This window comes from Haliaeetus albicilla, chromosome 2 (genome assembly GCF_947461875.1).
Source record: "Haliaeetus albicilla chromosome 2, bHalAlb1.1, whole genome shotgun sequence".
Lineage (NCBI taxonomy): Eukaryota > Metazoa > Chordata > Aves > Accipitriformes > Accipitridae > Haliaeetus > Haliaeetus albicilla.
In genome coordinates this window covers 25393415-25415470 of record NC_091484.1, presented here as the reverse complement: position 1 = coordinate 25415470, position 22056 = coordinate 25393415, and the positions used below count along the sequence as shown (strand labels likewise).

The 22056-nt window shown below is 48.0% G+C and overlaps 1 protein-coding gene across 1 annotated transcript; it reads right to left on the bottom strand.

Annotated features, from left to right (window-relative positions):
* Window positions 1-11950: 11950 nt before the first annotated feature.
* Window positions 11951-20404, bottom strand: CLEC3B (C-type lectin domain family 3 member B). The gene is made up of 3 exons (XM_009923311.2): window positions 20149-20404; window positions 15227-15325; window positions 11951-13934 (listed from the first exon to the last, which is right to left on the bottom strand). The coding sequence occupies exons 1-3, from the start codon at window positions 20252-20254 to the stop codon at window positions 13534-13536; spliced, it is 606 nt and encodes a 201-aa protein (XP_009921613.1). The 5' UTR covers window positions 20255-20404; the 3' UTR covers window positions 11951-13533.
* Window positions 20405-22056: the final 1652 nt, after the last annotated feature.

The following is a 22056-nucleotide window of genomic DNA, read 5'->3' as shown; positions in this document are numbered from 1 at the left end:
TGCTTTCTTGGTTTATTTTTGTATTTGTTTTGAGGCAAGCTTAATGCACATAGAAAGTGATGTTTGAAATCCTCACTACTGAGGATCCCGGTAATTGCTGGGAGTGGATCCTAGGCTGAATTAGTCAGATCCACTCTTGGAAGGCATAGGAGACTCAGCAAAGATCAGCCAGTCCCTAGGCCTTCTCTGAAATTTGCACTTAATGTGAATGTAAATGAAAGTACTTGTCATTTGGGTCTTCACTGAGATTGTGCCATCCTGGAGTAGTTCCTGTGCAGTGGTCTTTATCTAAAAATGAAAATTTCTAAGTCTAGTCAACCATTAATTGAAAGGTGGGTGTCCATAGGAGGACAGCAGTTCAGAAACTCCTGAACCGAATGAAATTTGCTTTTGACGAGCAAAGAGAAGTGGAGGGTTTTGTTGCCCAAAGCAGCAAAGCTGAAAAGATACTTCTTGCTTCTTGGGCTTGAATCTGTGAGGTTTGGAGAATCTCGATCTATCAAAATACTCAGTAATTGCTTTATTTTTAAGCATGTACGTGAATAGTCTAGTACAACTTCCAGATAAATCAAAAGCCAAGTTATTAGTCTTTGGATTAGAGCAAAACTTGTAGAGCACCGTTAAGGAATGAAAAGGTTGGGTTTGTTGTTGTTGACACCAGACTAATATTGAGACTTCAACTCCTTGACCTTGGGGGGGGTGGGGAGGGAATCATGTTGCTCTGAAGAAGCTATCCTGGGATACCTGTGAGTGTGACAGAGAATACATTAAAGTATGTGACTTGCTGGGGGACAGGGAGGAAGCAAAATGCTGAATAACCCTCATCCATGTGCACATCTTCACCAGCCAGCATCTAATTGCAGGCTGCAGTGTACACAAAGATGGGAACAAATCTGTCTCCCCCAAAACTTTGAAGCCAGACACTAAAAAAAAAAAAAAATTATAGGATTCATTCCTTCAGTATAAATGGCTTTCTACATCCAACTTAGTGATTGGTTTATCTTTCATAAAGTATAGCGTCCCAGCAATTAAGTAAGCATGGGTTACCTAATTTTCTTTGAAACCGAGGAATTCTGCCATGGAAAACTGATCCAGCCTGGAGGAAGGGACAGTCTTTTTACAGGGACTTAGAAACTTCTGGCATGTTGTTCCATCAACGCAAGTGAAGCATGGCAAATTGTTTCAATTAGCAACACTCCTAAGACATGAAAGGGTTTGGGGTTTTTTGTGGTTTAGGGCTGCATCCATCTCTTGTGTTAAAGAATTGCTACACTGCTGCACACAAGTCAGGCTTTACGCTTCTGGGCAAGATGAATCTTCGAAAACTGAAGGAACTGCTTTATTTCTTGCTACATTTGTGTGTGTGTCTATTTTATATACAGATATGTGTATTTATCCTGGTACAACTGCTACGGTCACTTATAGCTGTAGAAAGAGTGCCATGATGCATCCTGTCAAAAATGCTCTAAAAGAGCAATACTCAGGCAGCACACAGCACCTTTTCAGACATGAGGCTAGAAAAATGGCCTTACTTTCTGAAAGGTGTTTTCTCAGAAGAAAAATGAGGGGAAAAGTTCTGGTGATCTTTCCAGCAAAGCTATTTTATTTTTTTCTAACTGGAAATGATTTGATTTCAGGAAGTATTGTTTAGAAGAAATGAAATGGTCTGTGTAAAGTATGTACTCCCTTTTTTTTTTTAAAAATTTTATTTCATTGTCAGCGTAGAGCTGAACTTTGATATTGCTCACCAAGGAGAACATCTGTCCTACACACACGGGTGCAACTCTGTGCTGAAGGGAATGGCGGTCTGCTGGAAGGATGGAGGCGAGTGCCACTTGACTCTCTCAGGAGCCCTGGGCATGGTTTTGCCTGAAGATGGTATAAGGATATCCTGAACCTTTGCCACTGTGGGAAATGTATCCCTGACTTTGATCTTTATTTTAAGGGCAAAAAATGACGGACAGAGCCCATGCAGACAGCTTCCTCCTCACATGAGATTAATCATGGCAAGGCACCTATTAGGTACGTGCGTATAAATCTAGTTTTCTGCACAGAGGAACCTGGCCTTAAATGAGATTCATTGCTTGGCCTCAGGAGTATGAACTGCAGGCTCCTGAGCCCAATTGTTTTAGCATCTGCTTCAAATTCATCATCGCAAATGCTTTTTATTTAAAAGGGTGATTTTTTTTTTTTTTTATTAAGAGAAGCAAATTAATGGTGCGTTTCTCCTCTCAAAATGCTACTTTTATGGAATTGCTGGATTCTGGAAAAAGTAACCCCCAAACAAGTACACATAGATGTTGTTCTGTAACATATTGCTAACTACAAAAGCAAAAAAATGACTGCTCTACAGTTTAAACTACCAAGTAGAGTTTTGTTCATACTAAACTCCACATTTGCACTTTGGGGCATGATTCACGAAGCTTTCAGCTTCGAGGACCTGCACATCCACTGGTGCCTTCTCACGCAGCAGAAACTATCAGAGTTATGCTGCTTAGGAGAGTAACGTGACTTCTGATGCCCTCAAAAGTGAGGGCTTTAAAGATGGGTGTTGTGATAAATGTTTTTGTATAAGAATAATCATCTTAGTAAGATGCAAACCCAAAAGCTTGAATCTTTATAGTTTTCACATTTCCACAGTAAATTAAAACTGTTCCACATCCTGCCGAATCAAACCTGTTAATGTACTTGGTAGTTACTTTCACAGCTTAATGCTTTACCCATTCAGAATCGTGAAGAGGTTCATATGTTTTCCCTTCATTTGTTTCCTTAAGGTAATGAGAGTTTATTTAGTGAGTGGTAAACCCTAAAAAGTAAGCAAAGGCATGATGAAATCTTCCAGTATGATTGTTTGGTGAACATTTTATAGCTTTCAGAGCAATTAAAAAAAAAAAAAGTAGCAAGCCATTAGATCTTCCTCTCTATTTTCTTTGGGTTAACAGAGAACAAGTTTCTAAGTATCTTAAACCAGCCTAGCAAAGCATATGGGTTCATGCATATGTCTAATATCCCAGAAGACGATTTAATATTTCTCCTTGCTAGTCAAACATCTGAGGAAAATGGGCAGTTTACTATATACTTGTGTATTCTGACATTTGATTTTCGGCTGATTGGTTCTGCAGGTCAAACTCCCACATGTTCTCCTTAGGTTTTTGTGGCCACCCATCTGGGTTAAAGGACAAGATATAGCTTCAGCTGAAAGATGCTGGATTTCTGTGACAATGCTTCCCAATACTACTTGTGGGACTTGATTCTTAAGGAATCTGTGCCCAGCTTATAGCTGGGAAGGTAGCACTGCTGGAAGTAAGAAAACTCAACCCAGAGAGGTTGAACTGTGTGTCAACAGAGTTGCTCCAAGCACCACTTAAAGGCAGATTTTTGTTGTTACCCCCCTTTCTTTTCCTCCTGTTGTATTTTCGTGTCTTGTCTTCCTTTTTCCCCACGCTCCCAATCAGCCAAGTTCAAGACAGAAGTCTCCAGAAACCACTTTTTTGGTGAATGTTCTCTGAGGTTTACACCCAGCAGCCAATGCTGGAGTGAAATACTTTCAACCTCTGTCTACAACATATTTCTCACTCTAGCCACACCTGAACCTGCTTGGGTTACAGCAAAGCTGCTGGGTGAGGTTTGCTGCAGCAAGGTCCCTGGGTTTTGCTGCCACAAAGCTGCTTCAGCGTTGAATGAAGTGGCAGTACTTGAAGTAGTTGTTTACATCTCAGCTGGAGAGGTACTTGGGAAAACATTACTATAGGTAGGAAAACTCAAATTATTCTGGAAACTATTGCTTCTGTTGGCATGAATGACCTCTTGTATGAGTAATACTTAATTAGACACCAAATTAGATGGAAGTGTGCAGAACAATAAGCCAGGTCCACGAACAGTGCAATGAATCGTGTCACTACCAGTAACCTCTTTCCAAGATAAGCTTTACAAAATCTGTAATTGCTTCACTAACATTTACCATAGTAAAAATGCCTCTACCAGTTCACACTTTGCTTTAGGTGATGCAATGGTGATGACTCCATGGCTTTCTGTCACCAGGGAATGACATGGAGGAGCCATTCCCCTTCCTGCTACCTTGAAGCAGGAAAAGGTGGTGAGACTAATGCATCCCTTTGCTTTAGGAATATTACAATTTGAAGCTCAGATACCAATTTTAACTTTAATCCTTAAGGTGAAACTTATCCCGTATTCTCAAGGTGGGTATTTTCCTGTATCCTACTGAGATGTAAACCTTTTCTTGAGGGTCAGTGTGAGGCTAGGCTTTAGGCTTGTCCTCATCCTGGTCCCACCAAAACCAGAGGAAAGACGACCACCACCCCTAAAGGGAGCCCCTCAGCTTCCTTCCCTAGATACAGAGGCAGCTTTTAGTAGTTCATTTCCTTGATTTATTTCTAATAAATAGAAATAAAATCAGGTATGAATGCCCATCACGTGGATGCCATCTGACTAGTGTGGGAGGAGGGAATGGATTCCAAATTTGAAACTCCCCATGGGATGGGGCAGGGGTGAATTAAAAAAATGTTCTCCCAGAAAGTCGAGGTCATGAAGGGGCTGAAAGACTGAACAGTTTGCGCTGTGCCATCAGCAGTTTCTGACTGGGATGCTGGGATTTCTAGTTTTCGAGGTGGTGCTGCAAAAATGAAGGGCGCATGGAGATGAGTTATTGAATGTGGCAAGTGGTAGCAGCTAGTGGGTTTGAGGGATGCGTTTGTTCTCCTGATACTTGATAATAATGGCTTAGGCCCAATGCAGACTTCTGGGTTTTTTCTTATTGTTGATAATTAATAGTCTATGCCAAACTTTGCATTGTCTCACGTCATTGTTGTGAAGACACAGATGCAAGAGGGGGATCCCATTTGCCGTGGCAGAAGCTGTGCATGAAGCTTGCTCTGTTCCTGGAAAATCAGAGCCCTCTCTCTTTCCTGCCAACATCCTGGAGATGCAGCGGGTAAGGCAGGCTGTGCTGTGCTTTTGGGGATGATGAGGACCAAGTGCTTCCCCTGGGCGTTCCTAAGCCAGCAGTTGCTTTTGAAGGCATTAGTTGAAGTTAGCACCCCTCTGACTATTGAGTCTCTGCTCTTAGCCATGATATTTAGTTAAATCACTATTCTGCACTAACCTTTGACAGCAGGATACCTTTAGATAACTTCATACAACGGTAGGAACATGAGGTATTACCTTTGTCAACATTGTGATAGTGGACCCTAACTAGGGCTGGAGCCCACCCTTTGGGTTTTGGCTAAGAAACTGGTCACATCTAGGTCACAGCTGGGGAAGGCAAGGGAGGGAGGAGGAGCCCTCCTGCACAGCAGGAGGGTGCGCTTGTGCCTGGCTGCTTAAATTTCATCCTTTTCCATAAAGCTACTGCTGTAATAGCATTTGCTGCGGTTACTGCTGCTGTTATGCTTGCAGTAAATGTACCGACCCTGCTATGAAATTACTGGTACAGCTGATATGCGATGATATAATGGAAGAAGGCTGTTGAATCAAGGTTTCCAGGTGCCCTTAATTTTCACATTTTCCTGAATTTTTTAAATATTTTTTTTAAGGTTCAGGGCTTTACAGACTTAACGTCTCTTCCTTTGTGGAGTGTGTGTGTGTGTGTTGTCTTTCATTGTGCAGAATTCAAACCTGAAGTCCATAACTGCAATGTTCGTAATCCTCAGGTGCCCTCTGCATCATGATCACAGCCCTAATGCGGATGTCTCTGGGTGCACTTGGGTACAGGTGCCCAGGAGCCCTGCCTCGACCCAGCCTATGCCTCTAAACCAGCTCCCCACAACAATGCTTGCACAGCCCGGGCGCCTTTCCCGATAAATAAAATAGCATTAGGATCTCTGGGATGTGACTGTGCCAAGGGGCTGGAATATAGGTGTTATGACCTGGTAGTCTTTTAAGTTTTCTCTCTCCTTTGACAAAGCTGGATTTTCCCTGCAGCTCTGCTACAAGTAGCTGGGGAGCAAGTCAATAGGAGCTTGTACGTGAGATGGGCAGGAGATGAGAGGGGCTGGCTGCTGTGGTCCCTGCCTGTTGTCTCTGCCTGGGGAGGCTTGAAGTTAACCGAGAGCTTGGTTCCCAGAGCAAGCGTGGCTTGAGGCTCCAGGCACATGTAGTTCCTTGTGACTCACCCCGGTGCTGCGTTTCTGCACCTCAATGCTACGCTAAATGTCCCAGCTCGCTCCGTGCCACAGGGATGCAGCTGGGGAAGTGATGGGCTTGCTGCGAAACATGACGTGTGCAGATAAGCTCTGACATGCTGCAGTTCCTGTGGACGGGTAACTGGTATGCAGACTGGGAAACTGGCAGATCATGTGGTGGTTTTTCTTTACGAGACAATTTTTATGCTACTTCAAGTCCCTGTGCCTGGAACAACCAACTTTAGTCTCCAAGGAGTGTGAATTCAAGGCATTGGGAAAGGGGAATGAGAGCAGGAAAGGAGCGATGTCCTCGGCCCCGTGGCTGGCAGACACTGCTTCTCCATGACTGGGGGGAGGTGAGAGGGTGGGTGATAACAAGGCAAGATCTCAGGACCATGAGCTTTGCCTCAGACCTTTGTAGGATCTAGAGCAAGGTAGCTGCCACCCTTGTGTCCTCCTCCCCCCGCAGAGAAGGAGGTCAGCTGGCTTCTCAGTTTTCCTGTGCCTTGGGGCCATCTGTCCGCTCCACGGATTTTTGGCAATGGCCACCTTGCTTCGTCACGCAAGAACTGGTAAAAGAAGAAACGAAGGGGTAGATGTCGTCAGGAGGGCCTGGCAGCTTATGGACACCTCTCTCGTTCATCCCCAAATAGGAGGGGATCAAGAAAACTACCTCGCCCCTGGTACAGCCAGTTCTTGAGACTCAAGACTGCGATTTTCTATGGACTGCTGGGGTCATCTGGACACCCTGATAGCACATGAATGAAAGGCTGAATCTTTGCATTTGGATGTGCACGTTGCTTACTGCAGTTTGGCCTCCGGGGCTGTCTGCTGTCTTTTTAATGCACATTTATCACCGGATAAAAGCCACAAGGTCATTTTATATCTGGCTAGGGACACTACCTACATCTGCGCTTCTAGTAGGCTTAAAAATAGGCTACTCATATAGGCTGGCATAACAATTTCTGTGAATGTTGAAAAGGAAAAATTCTCAGTAATGATTTGTTTTGTTTTCAAGCTTTCCATGTTTTATATGTAAGATGTTTTTTTTTCCCCAGTACCATGCTTTCAGGTTTGCTTATCTTACCTTGGTGATGCGCTACAATTACTTGCTGTGTTTGCATCCCTTTTTGGTGCATGCATTTTACTTTAGGAGTAAAAAGTGCTGGTGGTTGTTCTGCTTAATTTTTTCAAAGCAAGTTCAGTTTCTAGGCTGTGTAGAAAACTGTCAGTCACTCGTCATAGGTACACAGCACCCCACCCACACAGCTCCTTCCAATTCCTCGTTCTTCAATGGAGCTAATTGTTCGACTGTGTTTATAACCAGTGCTATTTCTGGAGCGTTTCCTAAAAGTTGACTGTTTGAAGGTCTACCTGCTTGAGCGTTTGGCTTTCTGCTCTGACATCTTATAGAACAAAGTGCAAGGGCCGACCTCCATGGATGTGTGTTGCAGCACCTCTGCGCTGGTGCACAGGCAGGTGGGACCTACGGCATTGCCTGTCTCCCAGGATTTGGATCCCCAATGTCAGCGTGGCTTGGCACTCAAGGGGTTTGGGTTTGGATCCAAGCCTTCCCAGCGATGGAGCAGTGTCCATGTTGCGCGTTAATCTGGATGAAATTCAAGCTGCCCATGGAGCATCCTGCTCGAACAGTAAAGCAAATTTGTCACTGTGGTTGAGCTGATTCACAACTGCAGCTACCCACTCATGAATTTTGTGTTTGGACTGATCATTTAATACAAAAATACATTTCATTTGCTTTTTGGTGCTTTGGTGGAGTTTTTTTCAGTTTCCTTTTGGTTGAAAAGCTATATGAACTTTCAGCTCTTGTCTGCTGATTGCACTTGGCAGAGCAGCAAGACCTAGTAGATAGAGCTCTGGCACCATTGCATCCCATGAGGGATTATTTTATTGGCTTTCTTGATAACCTTTCTCTGTAGGAAGGCTTTTACGTGACAACTCATCCATCAGGTGCCTGAGGTCACTGGTATCTCCCCAAAATGCCTGTTTTTCTCCTGTGACTGTAGAAAGGGAACCAGCTATGTAGGTAGGAGCCCTTGCCTGGTGTCCATGTCTTCATGGGCTAAATGAGGTTGGCTAACCTGGTTCCAGCAAGGTCCCCTGGCACAGGTTGTCCAGGGCCGTGTCCAGTCAGGTTTTGAGCATCTCCAAGGGTGGAGACTCCACAGCCTCTCTGGGCAACCTGGGCCAGGGTCTGACCACCCTCACGGAGAAAAAGGTTTCTCTTCTGTTTAAGCAGAATTTCCTGTATTTCAGTTTGTGCCCATGGCTCTGTCTCTCCTACCCACCCCCATCAGGCATTTAAACATGTGCATAAGACCCCCTGAGCCTTCTTGTCTCCAGGACACTCTCAGCTCTCACTCTGTCCTCACACAACAGCCACCCCAATCCCTTCATCATCTTGGTGGCCCTTCACTGCGCTCGCTCCGGTAAGCCTATGTCCCACCTGTACTGGGGAGCCCAAAACTGGACCTGGCACTCCAGGTGTGGCCTCACGGGTCCTGAAAAACATGGAAATGGGGTATAATATCGAACACCAGCAACGTTGCTTTTGGGATCCCTGTCCATGGGTGTGATATAAGAAGTTAGTGCAGTGGGAAACTAAGCTGGCCCTAGGGCATTTCTGCAAAGCAGTAGGTGCTGTAGGTTTTATTTCCCCTCTTGCATTTTCTTTTATAAGATGTAGTGCTTCCCAAACACTGTTTTCTAAACATAGCTTCTTGAGACGTGTTCTTCATTGCCAGCCTGCAAGGTTGGCAAGCGGCATGTGTGTTTCTTTCAACGGGCTCAGGGTTAGCTTTCTAACAGGGCTGCAGCAAAAGCAGTATTTTCTGTGATTAGCAGTTGGACTCACCTCTTGGCAGTGTGGCCATCTGTGGGTTTTTGTTTCCTTCCTGGAGCGAGGCTGGATGTTGAGGGCACAGCACCAGTTAGCGAGCACCCAGGCTGCAGACGTTGGGTGCTTTACGCTTGCTGCCAGCACCGATGGCCCCGGCCTCTTGCACAAGCCTGTGTGGGGGAGGTTGCAGGGACGTGATACAGCCACCAACCTGGTTACACAAGGCAGGATGGAGCAGCGAAGCTGCTGGGTGCGAGTCATGGCAAGATCTTTGCGGTTTTGGTTGTGTTTGCAACAGTGCCCAGCTGTTACCTTTGGAATCCCTCCGGGTACTTTTATACTGGAGATAAAGGGGATAAAGCACTATTTTTTCGCTTTGTATGCTATAGTCTGATGTGCTCTCATCCCCTGCTTTATTTTCTATCCCCGAGGAGATTATTTTTATGCTCCCCATCAGTGTAGTGACCCCTAGCTGTTCTATATTTATGCTCTCATCAGTTGTTTGGCTTACCCTTGTTTGCTGATCCTCACAGATCCATGTTTTTTCCCTGCCTGTGGCAGCTTCTGAGCTGGAGAACTGTAACTTTAACTTAGTTTTTTTATTTATTTGCAAAAGGAGAGCCTGAGAGTTCAGGTACAGAAGTGGGGTTCAGTGCTTACATAGGAGTGGGACCAAAGAGTAGAGCCTATAGAAATAACAAGGCTCACTGGTGGAAATGCTCCTTTCCTTTTGAGGTGCATCCTACTGACGGCCTCATCCCACAGCCAGAGGTGGGAAGTGCCCTCCCCATGTGGCAGGCAGGAGCAGAGGTGGTTGGGGGCTGTTCCTTGCAAAAGATGATGGGAAGAGGGTACACCTGATGTGGGGAGAGGCTTGGGTCTGAGTAACCCCCAGGCTGAGCAGGCAGGCACAAGGAGCAGCGGCATGGAGTTGGGTTGCTTGTTCTGAGTGTGAATCTTTGCCCTCTCTCTGCTTGGGGTTCTTTTCCCGTGTCACCGAGCTCTCTGGATCCAAATTCACCTAGGACTGCTCAGGACCAAGTCCCACAAAAGTGTTCAAGGCTCAGAACAAGCTTTTGGCTCGTGACTCCCAAATTCTTACCCACCTTTGCCCACCTGGCCCTTTTACTGACCGAAGCCAAAAGCAACCTGGCTGCTGGCTGGGGCGCTGAGGTGTATTAATAGTGGGCTGGTCTGGCCCGGCCCTTGCTTGAAGGGATACTCCAGAAAGGTATTACCCATTTTATGGTTAACCATTTTACTTTTAACCATTGAGTCCTTTGCCTGTACTGCGGGACCTTGGTGAATTGGGGTTGGGGCAATTGGTTGGGTAGATTGGCGTAGCTCTTCTGAAGTCAGCTCTGGTCAGCGTAGTACTGGGGTAATGCCTTCTGGGGGCTCACCCAGCAACTTTTCTTCTTTTGTTTATATAAATATATGCACGTTTCCTGCTTTGTCTTTCCTCTGCTGTGTTACAGAGCCACAGGCAGCTTAGCGGCACCATCAGTGGCACAAGATCTTACGCAACACCTCCTGTTTTAATAACACAAGGTTCATTTGAGATTGCAGACGTCACAATATATTGATTCAGACACGAGCACTTCCACATTTCTTTTTCTAGGGGGAGAGCTGAGGTTTCTTTCCATGAGTCTGCATGCCTTTGGTTAAGACCACACTTTGTGGACAGCAGATGTTCCTCTCGGGCTTGAGTGCCAAAAAGATTTAGTGGAAGAATCAAAAAAGTGGTGCTTGTCCCAGCTCCTAGCAGATGGACTGCATCTGCTCTGGGCTGTTCCTATCACGCCCCTCTGGAGTGGAGGCAGCCAGCGTCCCCCGTTCAACCCCTCCGCCCCAGCATTTGCTGTGAGCACAAAATGCAGGGTTGGCCACAAACAAATGAAAAAAGAGCTCTGTGGTAAGCAAAGATGAGGAATTTTCTAGTATTTCTTTTTCTTTGGCTTTCAAGGAAAATTTGTAGTTCATAATGTACGGTAAGAAGCAGCATGTGGAATTATATTAAACTCATAACTGCAGCCCTGAAACTGCAAGGTCAGTTTTGGCATTCTGGACCCAACAACTACAGCAGGAGCAAAGCCACCCTTCCCTGTGCTCCTCCCAGCTTCAGAAGAGCAAAACATCTATGAAGAATGGTGCTGGCAGGAGTGTAGCTGTGTGAAACTGGGGAGCAAGAGAGATACAAGCACAAAATCTGCTGAGAGCAACTTGTTATTCTCTGTATTTTGACAGATTGACTCTTTAATGTCCTCTCTGGGAATATCCTTTGGCATCCATCTCCATGGCCGTTTTTCAGATTCGCACTCCATGCAGAGATGGTCTAGCTGCAGCACCTGCTTCTTCCCCGAAGCTCAGCATCGCTGGGGTCTGTGGCTTTCACCTCACCCCTCTTTAGTTCCTGGGCTCCCATAAAAGCCCTCTGTTTATTTCTTTGACCACCATTTGTGTTTTAAGACCTTGTGGTTTACGACCAGGCAGGATCAAAGCCAGCAATGCTTCCAGCTTCACTGCTTTGCATTCACGTCTATCTCAAAACATGGGGGGATTGTCTGCCAAGGGAATGAGAGGGTTTATATTGAGACAAGCTGACTTGTAGGGTGTAACCGTGACCTGCAGCAAAGAGCCTTGGAAACCTTCAGGATCAGGGTCCAGGGCTGGCTCGTATTTCAGAGTGAAATTTCCCAGCAGCAAGGGGAGGAAGGAAATCTTATTTTCCTATAGAAGGATTCCCTGCCTGTATACCCCATATGGCATGTGACTGGGATGATAATGGGGAGGAGGAAATCCTATAAACCGTATCACCAGGTGGGAGGCTTTCACTTTCTGGTTTTCCCCTCTGCCTTTGATATCTCCAACCCTCTGACAGATCCCTGGAGCTGCTCTGAAGAGAAATGCAAGGAGAAGAAAGCACTCCAATCACATTGACACAAGTCCATTCCTTCAGCAAGCTATATATATATTTTTATTTTATAGTCATTTGAACAGCGGAGAGTTTGGCAATAGTGACAGCCTTGGAAGTGTACACTCTGCATTTGTGTGTGTGTGTGTGTTTTGATCCCTCCAGCTTGGCTCCCACTCCATGTCTTGGAAGACCCACCATCATGCCATTTTCAACAAAGCAGCAAATTGAAGTATCTCTCCCAGGGGCTCCCCAAGAGCATCATGTCTTGACACTCCCACCTTGGCAGGGCAGGGGACATGACCCAAGCCGGAGGGGTTATTACCAAGCTCTGAACTGCAAAGAACTGCTGATACCTTTCAGCCAACAGCCAGCAAAGCTTCATTAAGCTGCCGGGATGGCCTGCACTTCTTTCCCATCATTGCTCTTTATTTCAATTTATTTTTGTTTCTTTAACCCTTTTCTCAGCAAAAAATTACTGAGGCCAGGCCTTCAGCTGGGCATGACTTTATTGGCACAAACAGTACTCAGCAGATTTATGTTTGCTGAGGACAGTGCCTGGACCAACAAAGATTGGACTCTTTTTCAGCTGGGTTTCCATCACTTAAACAGGTCAGAGGATTCCTAAAGCTGCTAAAGTGAATTGTCCTGGGGTTCCTTTTCAACACACAGTTGTTTTTCGTATGGCAGCATATCCCCTAATAGCATTACATTTGTTATTTACATAATACTTTCATCTTCTACTTCCAAGAATATATTTGACTGACTGTGCTGCAAGTCATCACTGCTTCCCCCAAGCTGCTGGAGCATAAATAAAGCTTCCAATGGGATTTTTAAAAAGATCTGGCAGTGGGTCTCGCTCTCCCACTGAAATCAGTGAAACTGGCTTCTGGCTGATGAGAAAAGGACCAACAAAGCGGGGAATGCTTCTGGAAAGGACACTGTCCTTCCTAGTAAGTCAGCCCATGCCTGTTACTTGCTACTTTATTCATGCACGTTACTAGACTAGTCGGACAACCCGTTGAGCAGCTGGTACTCAGCCAATAAGCCCAATTGTATCTCTCAATGCAAAGCAGGAGTAAGTCCCTCTGCTCATCAAGACAGGACCTCGATCCCCAGGAACCTGAATCAGGGCACTGTGAGGAACAAGGAGCTCCCACGGATCGCTGCCAGGGCTTATAGGGAAGCAAAACAGGAGAAGAAAGCAGGAACTAGCTATGCTGGTGTCCCAACAAAGCTCAGCGAGGTGGGAAAGGACATTGCAGAGCGGCAGCCCCGGGCAGCCGAGGTGGCTGTTGGCCAGGCTGGACTGCTGCACTGGTTCTTTGCCAAAACAACCGAGTCATCCTAATAAAGTCCCTGTGTAAAAAAATATATCTATAAATCATGCCTTATTAAGAACGATGCAGCTGCTAATGGGGCTGGATGTGGCCAAACAAAATGCTCTAATGCTCTCTAATCTGACACCGAGCCGTGATGACTCTTCGCAAGGAGCGACTCTACTTGAATGTGTGTGCGTGTGCGTGCCTATGTACGTGTACACATACCTATAGCTTTATAATCCTGCTGCCAAGGGGGAAGACCTGGGTTGCGGGTGGGCAGGGGGGGAACCCCCACCGCTACACGATCATGAACTGGCAGACGTAGGGCAGCTGGTCTTTGCACCTCTTGTCAAACCACTTGCCGATGGCAGCCCCTGACAAAGCTGCGCAGTTTTCCAGCTTGCCACCATCGGGCTGGGTGGTGATTTCAGTCTCCCAGTTCTTGTAGCGGACAGGGCCGCCCGTCATGTCAACCCACTTGCCCTCCGCCGCCATGTCGTTGAGGCCCAGCCAGATCTCCACCTCTGAGCCGATGCTCTTGCGCATGTAGTCGTAGAGAGCATCGTTCTCCTCCCCGCTCTGGGGGGTGCTGAGCGTGCCGCCCTGTGAGATGCAGTTTTCGCTGGCCTCGTGGTACGTCTTGGTCTCCGAAAACGCAAGAAAGCATTTTAGGTGAATTTTGGTGCCTTTCAGGCAAACTGAGCGGTTACCACACAAACAGAACAAAAAAGACAGAAAGGGAATTGGTTTTAAAAAGGGTGCCCAGGAAGAGGCAGCAGCAGCAAAGGCAGCGGCCAAACTACAAACTTCATTTCTCAGGCTGCGCAGCGACCCTCGGCAGCGGGGGGGGTCCCCATCTGCAAACCGTTGGGAAAAAGGGACCTCGGGGTGCCCCTGCCACCCTCCTGGGCTCTGCCGCTGCCGGAGCAGAGGCATGGCGTGCTCCTCCTGTCCCTTCCCCTGGCCTTGCTCTGCCCCAGCTGCTGCTACACTTCCTCTGATGAGTTTGTCGGAGGCAAGGGTTGCAATGAGCACTGCCGAGTGCTGGAATGTTTTGGAAAAAAAAAAAAGTCTGCAATGCTAATTCAATCACCTTAATTGTGCAAGATGAAAAGAATGTCTTTTTTAATAAGCTTTGATCAGAACTGTTGTGTGTGTGTAGCTTGAGGTCTTCAGAGGAAGTTTCTACTTCCCTCTGATTTTGTTGTTAAGAATAGCAATTTATTTTATTTTTCTTTTAAGCTCTAAACCCTGAGAGTGCAGGGTACTCTAGCCAAACAATAACTAATCAGAGCCATGCATTAATATCCAAACCGATTACATCTCGATGAATGTGAGCTTGGAACTAAAGCCTTGATTTTGCTTGTGTTCCTTTTCTTTTAAGGAGAAAACTCTCCTTAACTTGCATTTTCATCTCATTTCTGTTTCGTGTTCTGCAAATCCCTCTCCTGTCGATGTTGGTGGACTTTGCACAGAACAACTGTGGAGCATGGCTGGAAGATGGACATTTTGGAACTGTCCTCTGTATGTGTGGGACTGACGTCCAGTGAGGTTCCCTGGGCAATACTGGGGTATGTATAAGAGACCAGGTCATCATTTCACTGGAGTTCAGACAAAAGAGTAAGCTACATTTGACTAAAGCACAGACTAATCCATTACCTAGCCCTCTAACTTGTAAAGGAAGATGAACATCTGGCTTAGCGTCATAGAAATATCCATAGCTTTACAAATGGAGAGCTCTAGCACATAAAGAGAGGGGGCCACATGCTGCTCAACTCATGTCATTAACTGCCTGAGGAGTTCCATCTGCCTGGAGGAACTGCAGTGAGCCCACGCTTTGATTTGATGCCCCAACCTCTCTCCCCGTGATGGACTCCTTGTTGCGGGCACGTGGGCATCTCTTGTCAAAACATGTGAAGCGATTGTAGCTGCTTTATAAGCAGCTCCACTCTCAAAGCAAAAGCTGTGTCTTCTTCAGCGAGTCCTTTACCTGTCTGGAGCGCTTGCTTTTCCTTCAGTAGAGCAACTTCCTGAGAGATGTTGTCAATCATGGCCTTCAGGTCTTCAATCATTTTAAGGCTCACACCATCTGTGGCAGAAATCAAGGGAAGAGCATAAACATCGGTGGCAGGCCCAAGGGAGGCAGCCGAAGCTGTTCCTATCATCAAAAGTCCCTGTTTTTTTCTGCCCTCAGAGAAAGACAAACAAGAGGCCACAAAGTCAACACCTGTGTCCCCTTGCACATCCATCAGAGTGAATGTTTGCTCACTAGCCTGGTTCCACCACCAACCCGGTTTTCCCAGCTGGGGTTTCAGGGCTTTGCACCCTGCGGGGCTTCGTGCCACAGGGGTCTCTCCTTGGGCTGCCGCTGCACTGCTGGACTGGGAGGGTCGTGCGTGTGAGCATCGCAAGATGCAGGCTCATCTCTGGAGCCCCTGTGTAGGGCACTCACCTGGGGCGGTGCAGCACTGGGGTCGACCTCCTGAAATGCAGGAGGACATCATCTGATGCTGCCCTGTCCAAGCAGGACTCTTGCCACACCTGAATGTTTTGTGGGGAACTTACTTAAAAGCTGCTGATGAATAGGTGGGGTTTTTCTGGTTTGGTTTGGTTTTGGTTTTTTCCCCAGTTCCTCAAAAACATGCCCTCCCTCTCTCTATTCACAGCACAGCCTCCTGGCTTCCTTAAACACCCTAACGCATCATTTTTCTCTGTATGCATGCCTTGCTGTGCCCCTGTGTTAGTCTGCTCTCATGGGTGCATTGGCAGGAAAGCACTTTTTGCTCGCCAGGCTGATGCTCAGCAGGAAGGGGCTGGAAGGGCTGCAGTACCTCCCCTGGATCTGCCCCTGCACCACCAGCCACCCCAGCCCTCAGCCCACCAACCACACCATCCCTCAGGCCATCACGGCTGCCTCTGCCTTCAGCATCCCCAGTGCAGGTACCCAAAAACTGGCCAGAGCTGCTCTCCTGCTGCGAGAAGATGCCTCCTCGGCTGGGGAGTTGGTTGCAGCCTCCTACTAAAGCCTATGGCTTGCTAGGTCTGTTGCCTCTGCAACGGCTTCAACCAGCTGTTAATCGGTACTTGGATTTCTCCTGTCTAGGAGCAAAAGGACCGTTACGCTTTGGAGATGGTGGGAGATCGGACATTGAGGCATTTGTATTCGTTACACTATCTGCTGCTCCTATTGCTTTACCTGGCCTGGCATGTGGTAGTCCTCATGGGGTGAAAGGAAAGGGGACAATTTGCCCATGAACGCAGTAGGACGGGCTTCCTCGAGGGTCATGGAGATGGGGAGCCGAGGCACGGAGGCAGGCAAGTGGGGAAGCAGCATGGATGCGGACCAAAACCACCAGCCCAAAGATTACAAGGTGCCATGAATATGAAAAGCCAGACTCATCAAGAGGAGGGCATCAAGCTGCTTTACTCATTGCTCAATTAACTATAATGGATTCACTTAAGACTGCGGCACTAGTTATTATTTTGCTGCCTTTGATGAAAACACTTTCTGGGAAACAGCTAATTAACACAGGTGGGTGTTTTTTTCCGTGCAAGCTTGTCTTGCAGCAGACCAAATGTTGCTTAGGTTTAAGTAACATCCAAGGGCCATGGCAGGACAGTGCCGATGAGTCCTGCTGGGGCAGCTCCTTCTATCGTTCCAGCTGGGTTTGCCGGTGGGTTCCCATCTAGAGGGTCCCTGCCACACAAGGTGACACATCTTGTTGACTACCAAAGCACCCTGTCCCTTTTCACCACCTCATTTCCAAATCCCGGGCCACAAGATGTTCCTACAGCAGCACATTCACCGGGGTGTCGTGGTAAGCACCGGGAGCAGTTCATTTGCACTTCAGCTACAAAGGGAGTACCGTGGCTACGTCAGCAGGCACCGAGTTTTCTATTTTATTGCCAGAGAGTTTTATCTCTGTGCTGTTGTTTCCTCAAGGCTTGCCTCCTGAAGCCCGTCATCAAAGCTATTACAGCTTGGGTTTGCTGCGGCTGAAGCCAGCATGGGGGTTGCCAGTGCTGCCTGTGGGAGCTGGAGTGGGTCCTTGTGCGGCTAACCGTAAGCAGCAGGATTAAGCACAGGCAGAGGCGAGATGAAAAGGAGACTCACAGAAGGATGTGGGTCGCAACAGTCTGTTGGGTTGAAAGCCTGGCCAGCAATGTATTTCTTGCTGCAAATGGGAGCTCTCACCCGGTTTTCCTTGTTCTAATTATATGGTGAATAACAAACAAATCCCTCTGTACTTAATTTTGATTATTTAACTATTCCCTTACGAAATCTGGTTCTATATTTGGGTTGCTTAGCTTTGCCTGGGCAGCCATCATCTGGTTTGTTCCCATCCGAACAGGTTTCTGTCCCCCTGTGGGGTGAGCATCGCCCTGGTTCGCAATGTCTGTCATCAACCGCCCCACCATTGGTATTTCTTCTGACATGAGGCATTTCCAGAAATGTCCCAGCCAGAAAAGTTGGGTTCCATATTGCAATCTGTCCCCTGGATCAGAGGAGGGTACTGAACACACCTGTGCTGGGTAAATGTTCATGGGCATTTTCAGGGAAGAGCACCCGGATGACAAGGTTACACCAAGATTTTGGGGCAGCAAATCAGTCCCTATCCACCGATTTAAGCACCTAGACTCCAATTTCTGTCTCCAATTACCTTAAAAATAGATGTGAGAGCTACACAAAGATGGTCCCTTCCATGCCCCCAGCACCCCACTGTGGCTGTGACCAAGGGGACCCCCCCAGGGCTGGTGGGTCCCCAGCCTGCACCCCAAAGCAGGGGAGTGCCATCACCCACCTCCCCCAGGCACCCTTCTGGGTGAGACCCCTGGGCCCACCAGAGGAGGGCAAATCCCACATGTCCCCCAAGCCATCAGGGTTCAGGGAGAGTTTGCTGAACCACTGCGTCTGGAAAAAATCACCGGGGAGCAATTTGAGGGGGAAAAAAAACCCCAATAGTGGGCAAAGTGAATGTGCTGTCTCAGCATTTTTTAAATGCTGTGGTTTGGCTTTTTCATGTTGAACCAGCACCATTTGTGTTCTGAAGCAGATCCAAATGTAAGCAATAATTAAAAAAAAAAAAAAAAAGAAGAAAAAACAGAACAAAAGAAAAAAACAAAAAAAGTAAAAAAAAAAGAGAGGAAAAGCTTGGCTCGGATCATCGTTCTTCTTTTCCAACATTTGTGGTTTGGCTTCGCAGATTAAAAAAAAAACATAAATCCAGCCAAACACCCCAACCCTGCAGTGCCTTCCCCCTGCCTGGCCCTCCCTGGAGAAGGGCAGGGGGTGAGCCGGGCTGGGGGTGCTGGGGGCCTGGGATGGGGATGGGATGGGGATGGGATGGGGCCATCCTGCCCTTGCTCATGGCAGGAGCGGCTGAGCCCCGGCCCCTGCGGCAGGTGGGCAGGCAGGCTTGGACGTGGCGAGGGGCTGGGGGCGAAGAGGAGCCTCACGGGGGATTTTTAGCACTTTCCTCCATCTTGCCCCAGCCCCTGGCATTGGTAAAAAATCAGAAAAATGTTAACCAAGAAATGCTGGAAGTTTCCAGTAAAGGCAGGGCAGCCAACCCGCCGCGGGGCTGGATGCAGCTGGCCAAAAAATGCCAAGTTGTTGGTTTTTTTTTTCCTTTTCCCCACAGAAAACTTGACCTCTCCTTTGAAATGAAACTCCCAAGCTCTCAGTAAAAATTGCCACCAGCTGTTCCAGATGGCTTGATTTTCAGGCCACCCCCCTCAAATGTTTTTAAATCAGAGCCCCATTTTCCTGTCAAAAGGGTGATTTTTCTCCCACCTTCTTGTCACCGATCAGTTACAAACAGCAGTTGCAGTGATATGGAGAGAAAAATAAGATTTCTCTGAGAAAGGTATCTCTCTATCTCCTGGTACCTCCCGTGAGTGCAATGCACGTATGTACCCTACGTGAGCCCAAGGGCGTATTTTCTGCTCTAGAAAACAGCCACAGACTAGAGGTGCAGAATAAGCAGCTATGCCATGATTTCATAGAAAGATCTAATGGGAGAAAAAGGAAAAATTTCTTAAGGATGGTATCTGACGAAAATAGCCACTGGGTGAGCATAGCGAGTAGCCTGGCCAAGCGAATTCCTGGGATGCTTCTTCCTCGCTCCCCGCTTCGTTCCAAGCAGGAAAGCGCCCGCCAGAAGCGATCCAAGCCCACGCGACTGCAGTTGGACCCATCAGGCAGGTGGGCTTACATGCTGCCGGGCTGCAAGACAAACCACTTCGTTACCTGCATTCTCCTGTAATTAACGTGCGTCGAGTCAGAGGGGGAAAGGATGGGGCAGTAGCAAAAAACATGTAGGAAAAAAAACCCAAAAACCACCAGGGAAAAGAAAACTTGGGCATCTTTTTGTATGCATTACTTTCTGGTAAGCCTGAGTAGTCGGAGCTCGTGTATGGCTTGACAAACACCCAGGGCAAGTGTTACAAAATGAAGATCCATGTTGATATTTAATGGATTATCTATTATCTGTTTACTCATGTCTCCAAATCTACAACAGCAGTCTGTCATCTGCCACTTATTTGCTTCTGAAAAATGAATGAGGAGGGGTAGGGGTCATAGAAATGGAGATTTTAGTAGAGGAAAGGTTTGGGGCAAACCTTAGAGGTACAGTGGAAAATGCGTCGCCCTCTGACATTCAGACCAAGCTGACCCATCAAATTTATTCAAGGTAGGAACTCACTAAAACATTTCAAGATCATCTTCACTATTTTACAGAAGGGCTACACAATCATTCCCACAGGGCAGAAAAAAAGACACTTTATTAGGTTTTTGGACACTTTTAAAAAAGTTTCATTAAAGCACTGCTAAACGCCTGAACAACCGGGCTAATTGCATCCCCCCTGAGCCCCACAAGGTCTCCTTGCAGGGAAGGTGCCCCTGCTCCTTACCTTTCTTGGAAGCCACCGGTTTTGGCCGGACCTTGCCATTTTGCTGGCTGGAGATGTGAGCGAGGGCGAGGAGGCAGAGGAGCAGGCAGGCTCCCCGGAGCACCATGCTGCTGCCGTCCGGTCCGGTGCTGAGCAGAGGTGGAACAGCTTCGCTCTGCCCTCTGACAGCCCGTTTAACACCGGCTGGAATCAGAAATGACTGTCCCAGAAAGCCGCCCGCTGAGCCCCGGCCAGAGTCAGCCTCCTGGCCCCAGAGCGGGGGGGGGTGGTGGTTCATGCAGCTCTGGCCAAGGCTGAAAACATCCCAGCGGGTTTGCATTTCTTAGCACGCTGCTTGTTTTTGTTTTACAAAAAAAAAAAAAAGAAAAAAGAAGGGAATGAATGTACTGAAAATCTGCTAAGCTAAATGTAAGGAAAGGCTGCGAGTATAGTGGGAATGATTTCCCATGGCTTTTAGCAAAACGCCACGAGTTTGATCTCTTGTGTCAGTGATGGCAACAACAACATGAGGTGTGAAACGGTGTTTGGGCAGGCGAGGGAATGGAGAGGGGCCAGCTCTGCCCGGGGCTGGCTGCAAGGGATGCTGTGAGCACCCACAGAGGCGGAGGGAGCACGTGGGGGGGCCGCGCGCCTCGGTCCCCGCCATGGCATGACACAAGGCCCCGCACGGAGATTTCCGATTTCTCCCCATTGCAAGGGGCTGCTATGATCCCCCGACAACTGCAGCGGGGGGGAGGGCAGAGGGCTTTTTCTTTTTCTAGAGTAGTCTTTGCTCAGAGTGTAGGACAGCTCCTACACCTCAAAAAACCAGTTCCACCGTGGCCTTGGCGGGGTTATCCTGCCATCATTGCTTCTCGGTGAGAGACGAGACTGGTGCCTCATGCCCACCTCTTCCCAGCTCTGCACAGGGTCCCCTCTGGAGGGGACACCCGTTTGCAGGGTCCCTGCAGGGACTTCGGTCTGTGCCCATGCAGGGTGGCTTGGTGGCATTCCCCCCACCCAGAGCTGGGGTGGGGGCAGCAGAGCCTGACATGGTGTTTGCCCCCGCTTTTCCTTGCACCGACTGCTGGGGATGGAGGGTGGCTCCCAGCCCTGGGCTGACATGGCTGGTTCTGGAGCATCTTATGGTGATTCCCACCCACGGGGGTGAGGACAGCCGCATTGGCCATACTGTCCCCTACCCCTATGGAAATTTTGCAAGGACAGGGGTGGTCAATGCTGTGGGGCTGCCCGGCAGCAGCAGCAATACACTGAGACCTCGGAGGCACCAGACCTCGCGGTGGCTTCACGTGCTTTTCGGTTTTTCCAAAACTGCTTTCGGTTCTCTAGGATTGGAAACCAAACAACAGCTCCAGAAGTTTTAACCAAACCCTGAGGGCTGCTCACCGTGTTGCTCTTTAACTCCTTCCATTGCCCTGGCTGGGAGCGTTTTGGCTCTGCCTCACCCCACCAGGCAGTGGGAAGGGGAGATCTCAGCCTCTACACATTTGTCCCCAAAGTGATTTGAAAAGGGACTGTGTTTCGGCAGGCCTGAGCAAAAAGCATGGATGAAGAAAGCTGGGAAGATGTTCGACCTGCTACGGATGTCCCACAAAGAGGAAGGCTGCTCCATCTCCATACCAAGTGCATTGCATCCGCCTGGCACTGGACCATTTCCCTTCCTCTTCTGGCAGTACTCACACCTTTGAGAGTCAAAATCTACAGCTACGCTTTGCCCTTAGGAAACCTGGCACATGCCAGGGTCGATAATCCAAAGTATCTCGTGGCTGGGTCTGTCAAAACACCAAGACACTTCATGAGGCACGGCGGCTCTGAAAAGCCGGTTGGTGCTTCACACCCACTGCCCTGGAGTCAGGCTGAGTACATGAGGAGTACTCCTCCTCCCCGGGGCCACCTGAGTGGTTAGGC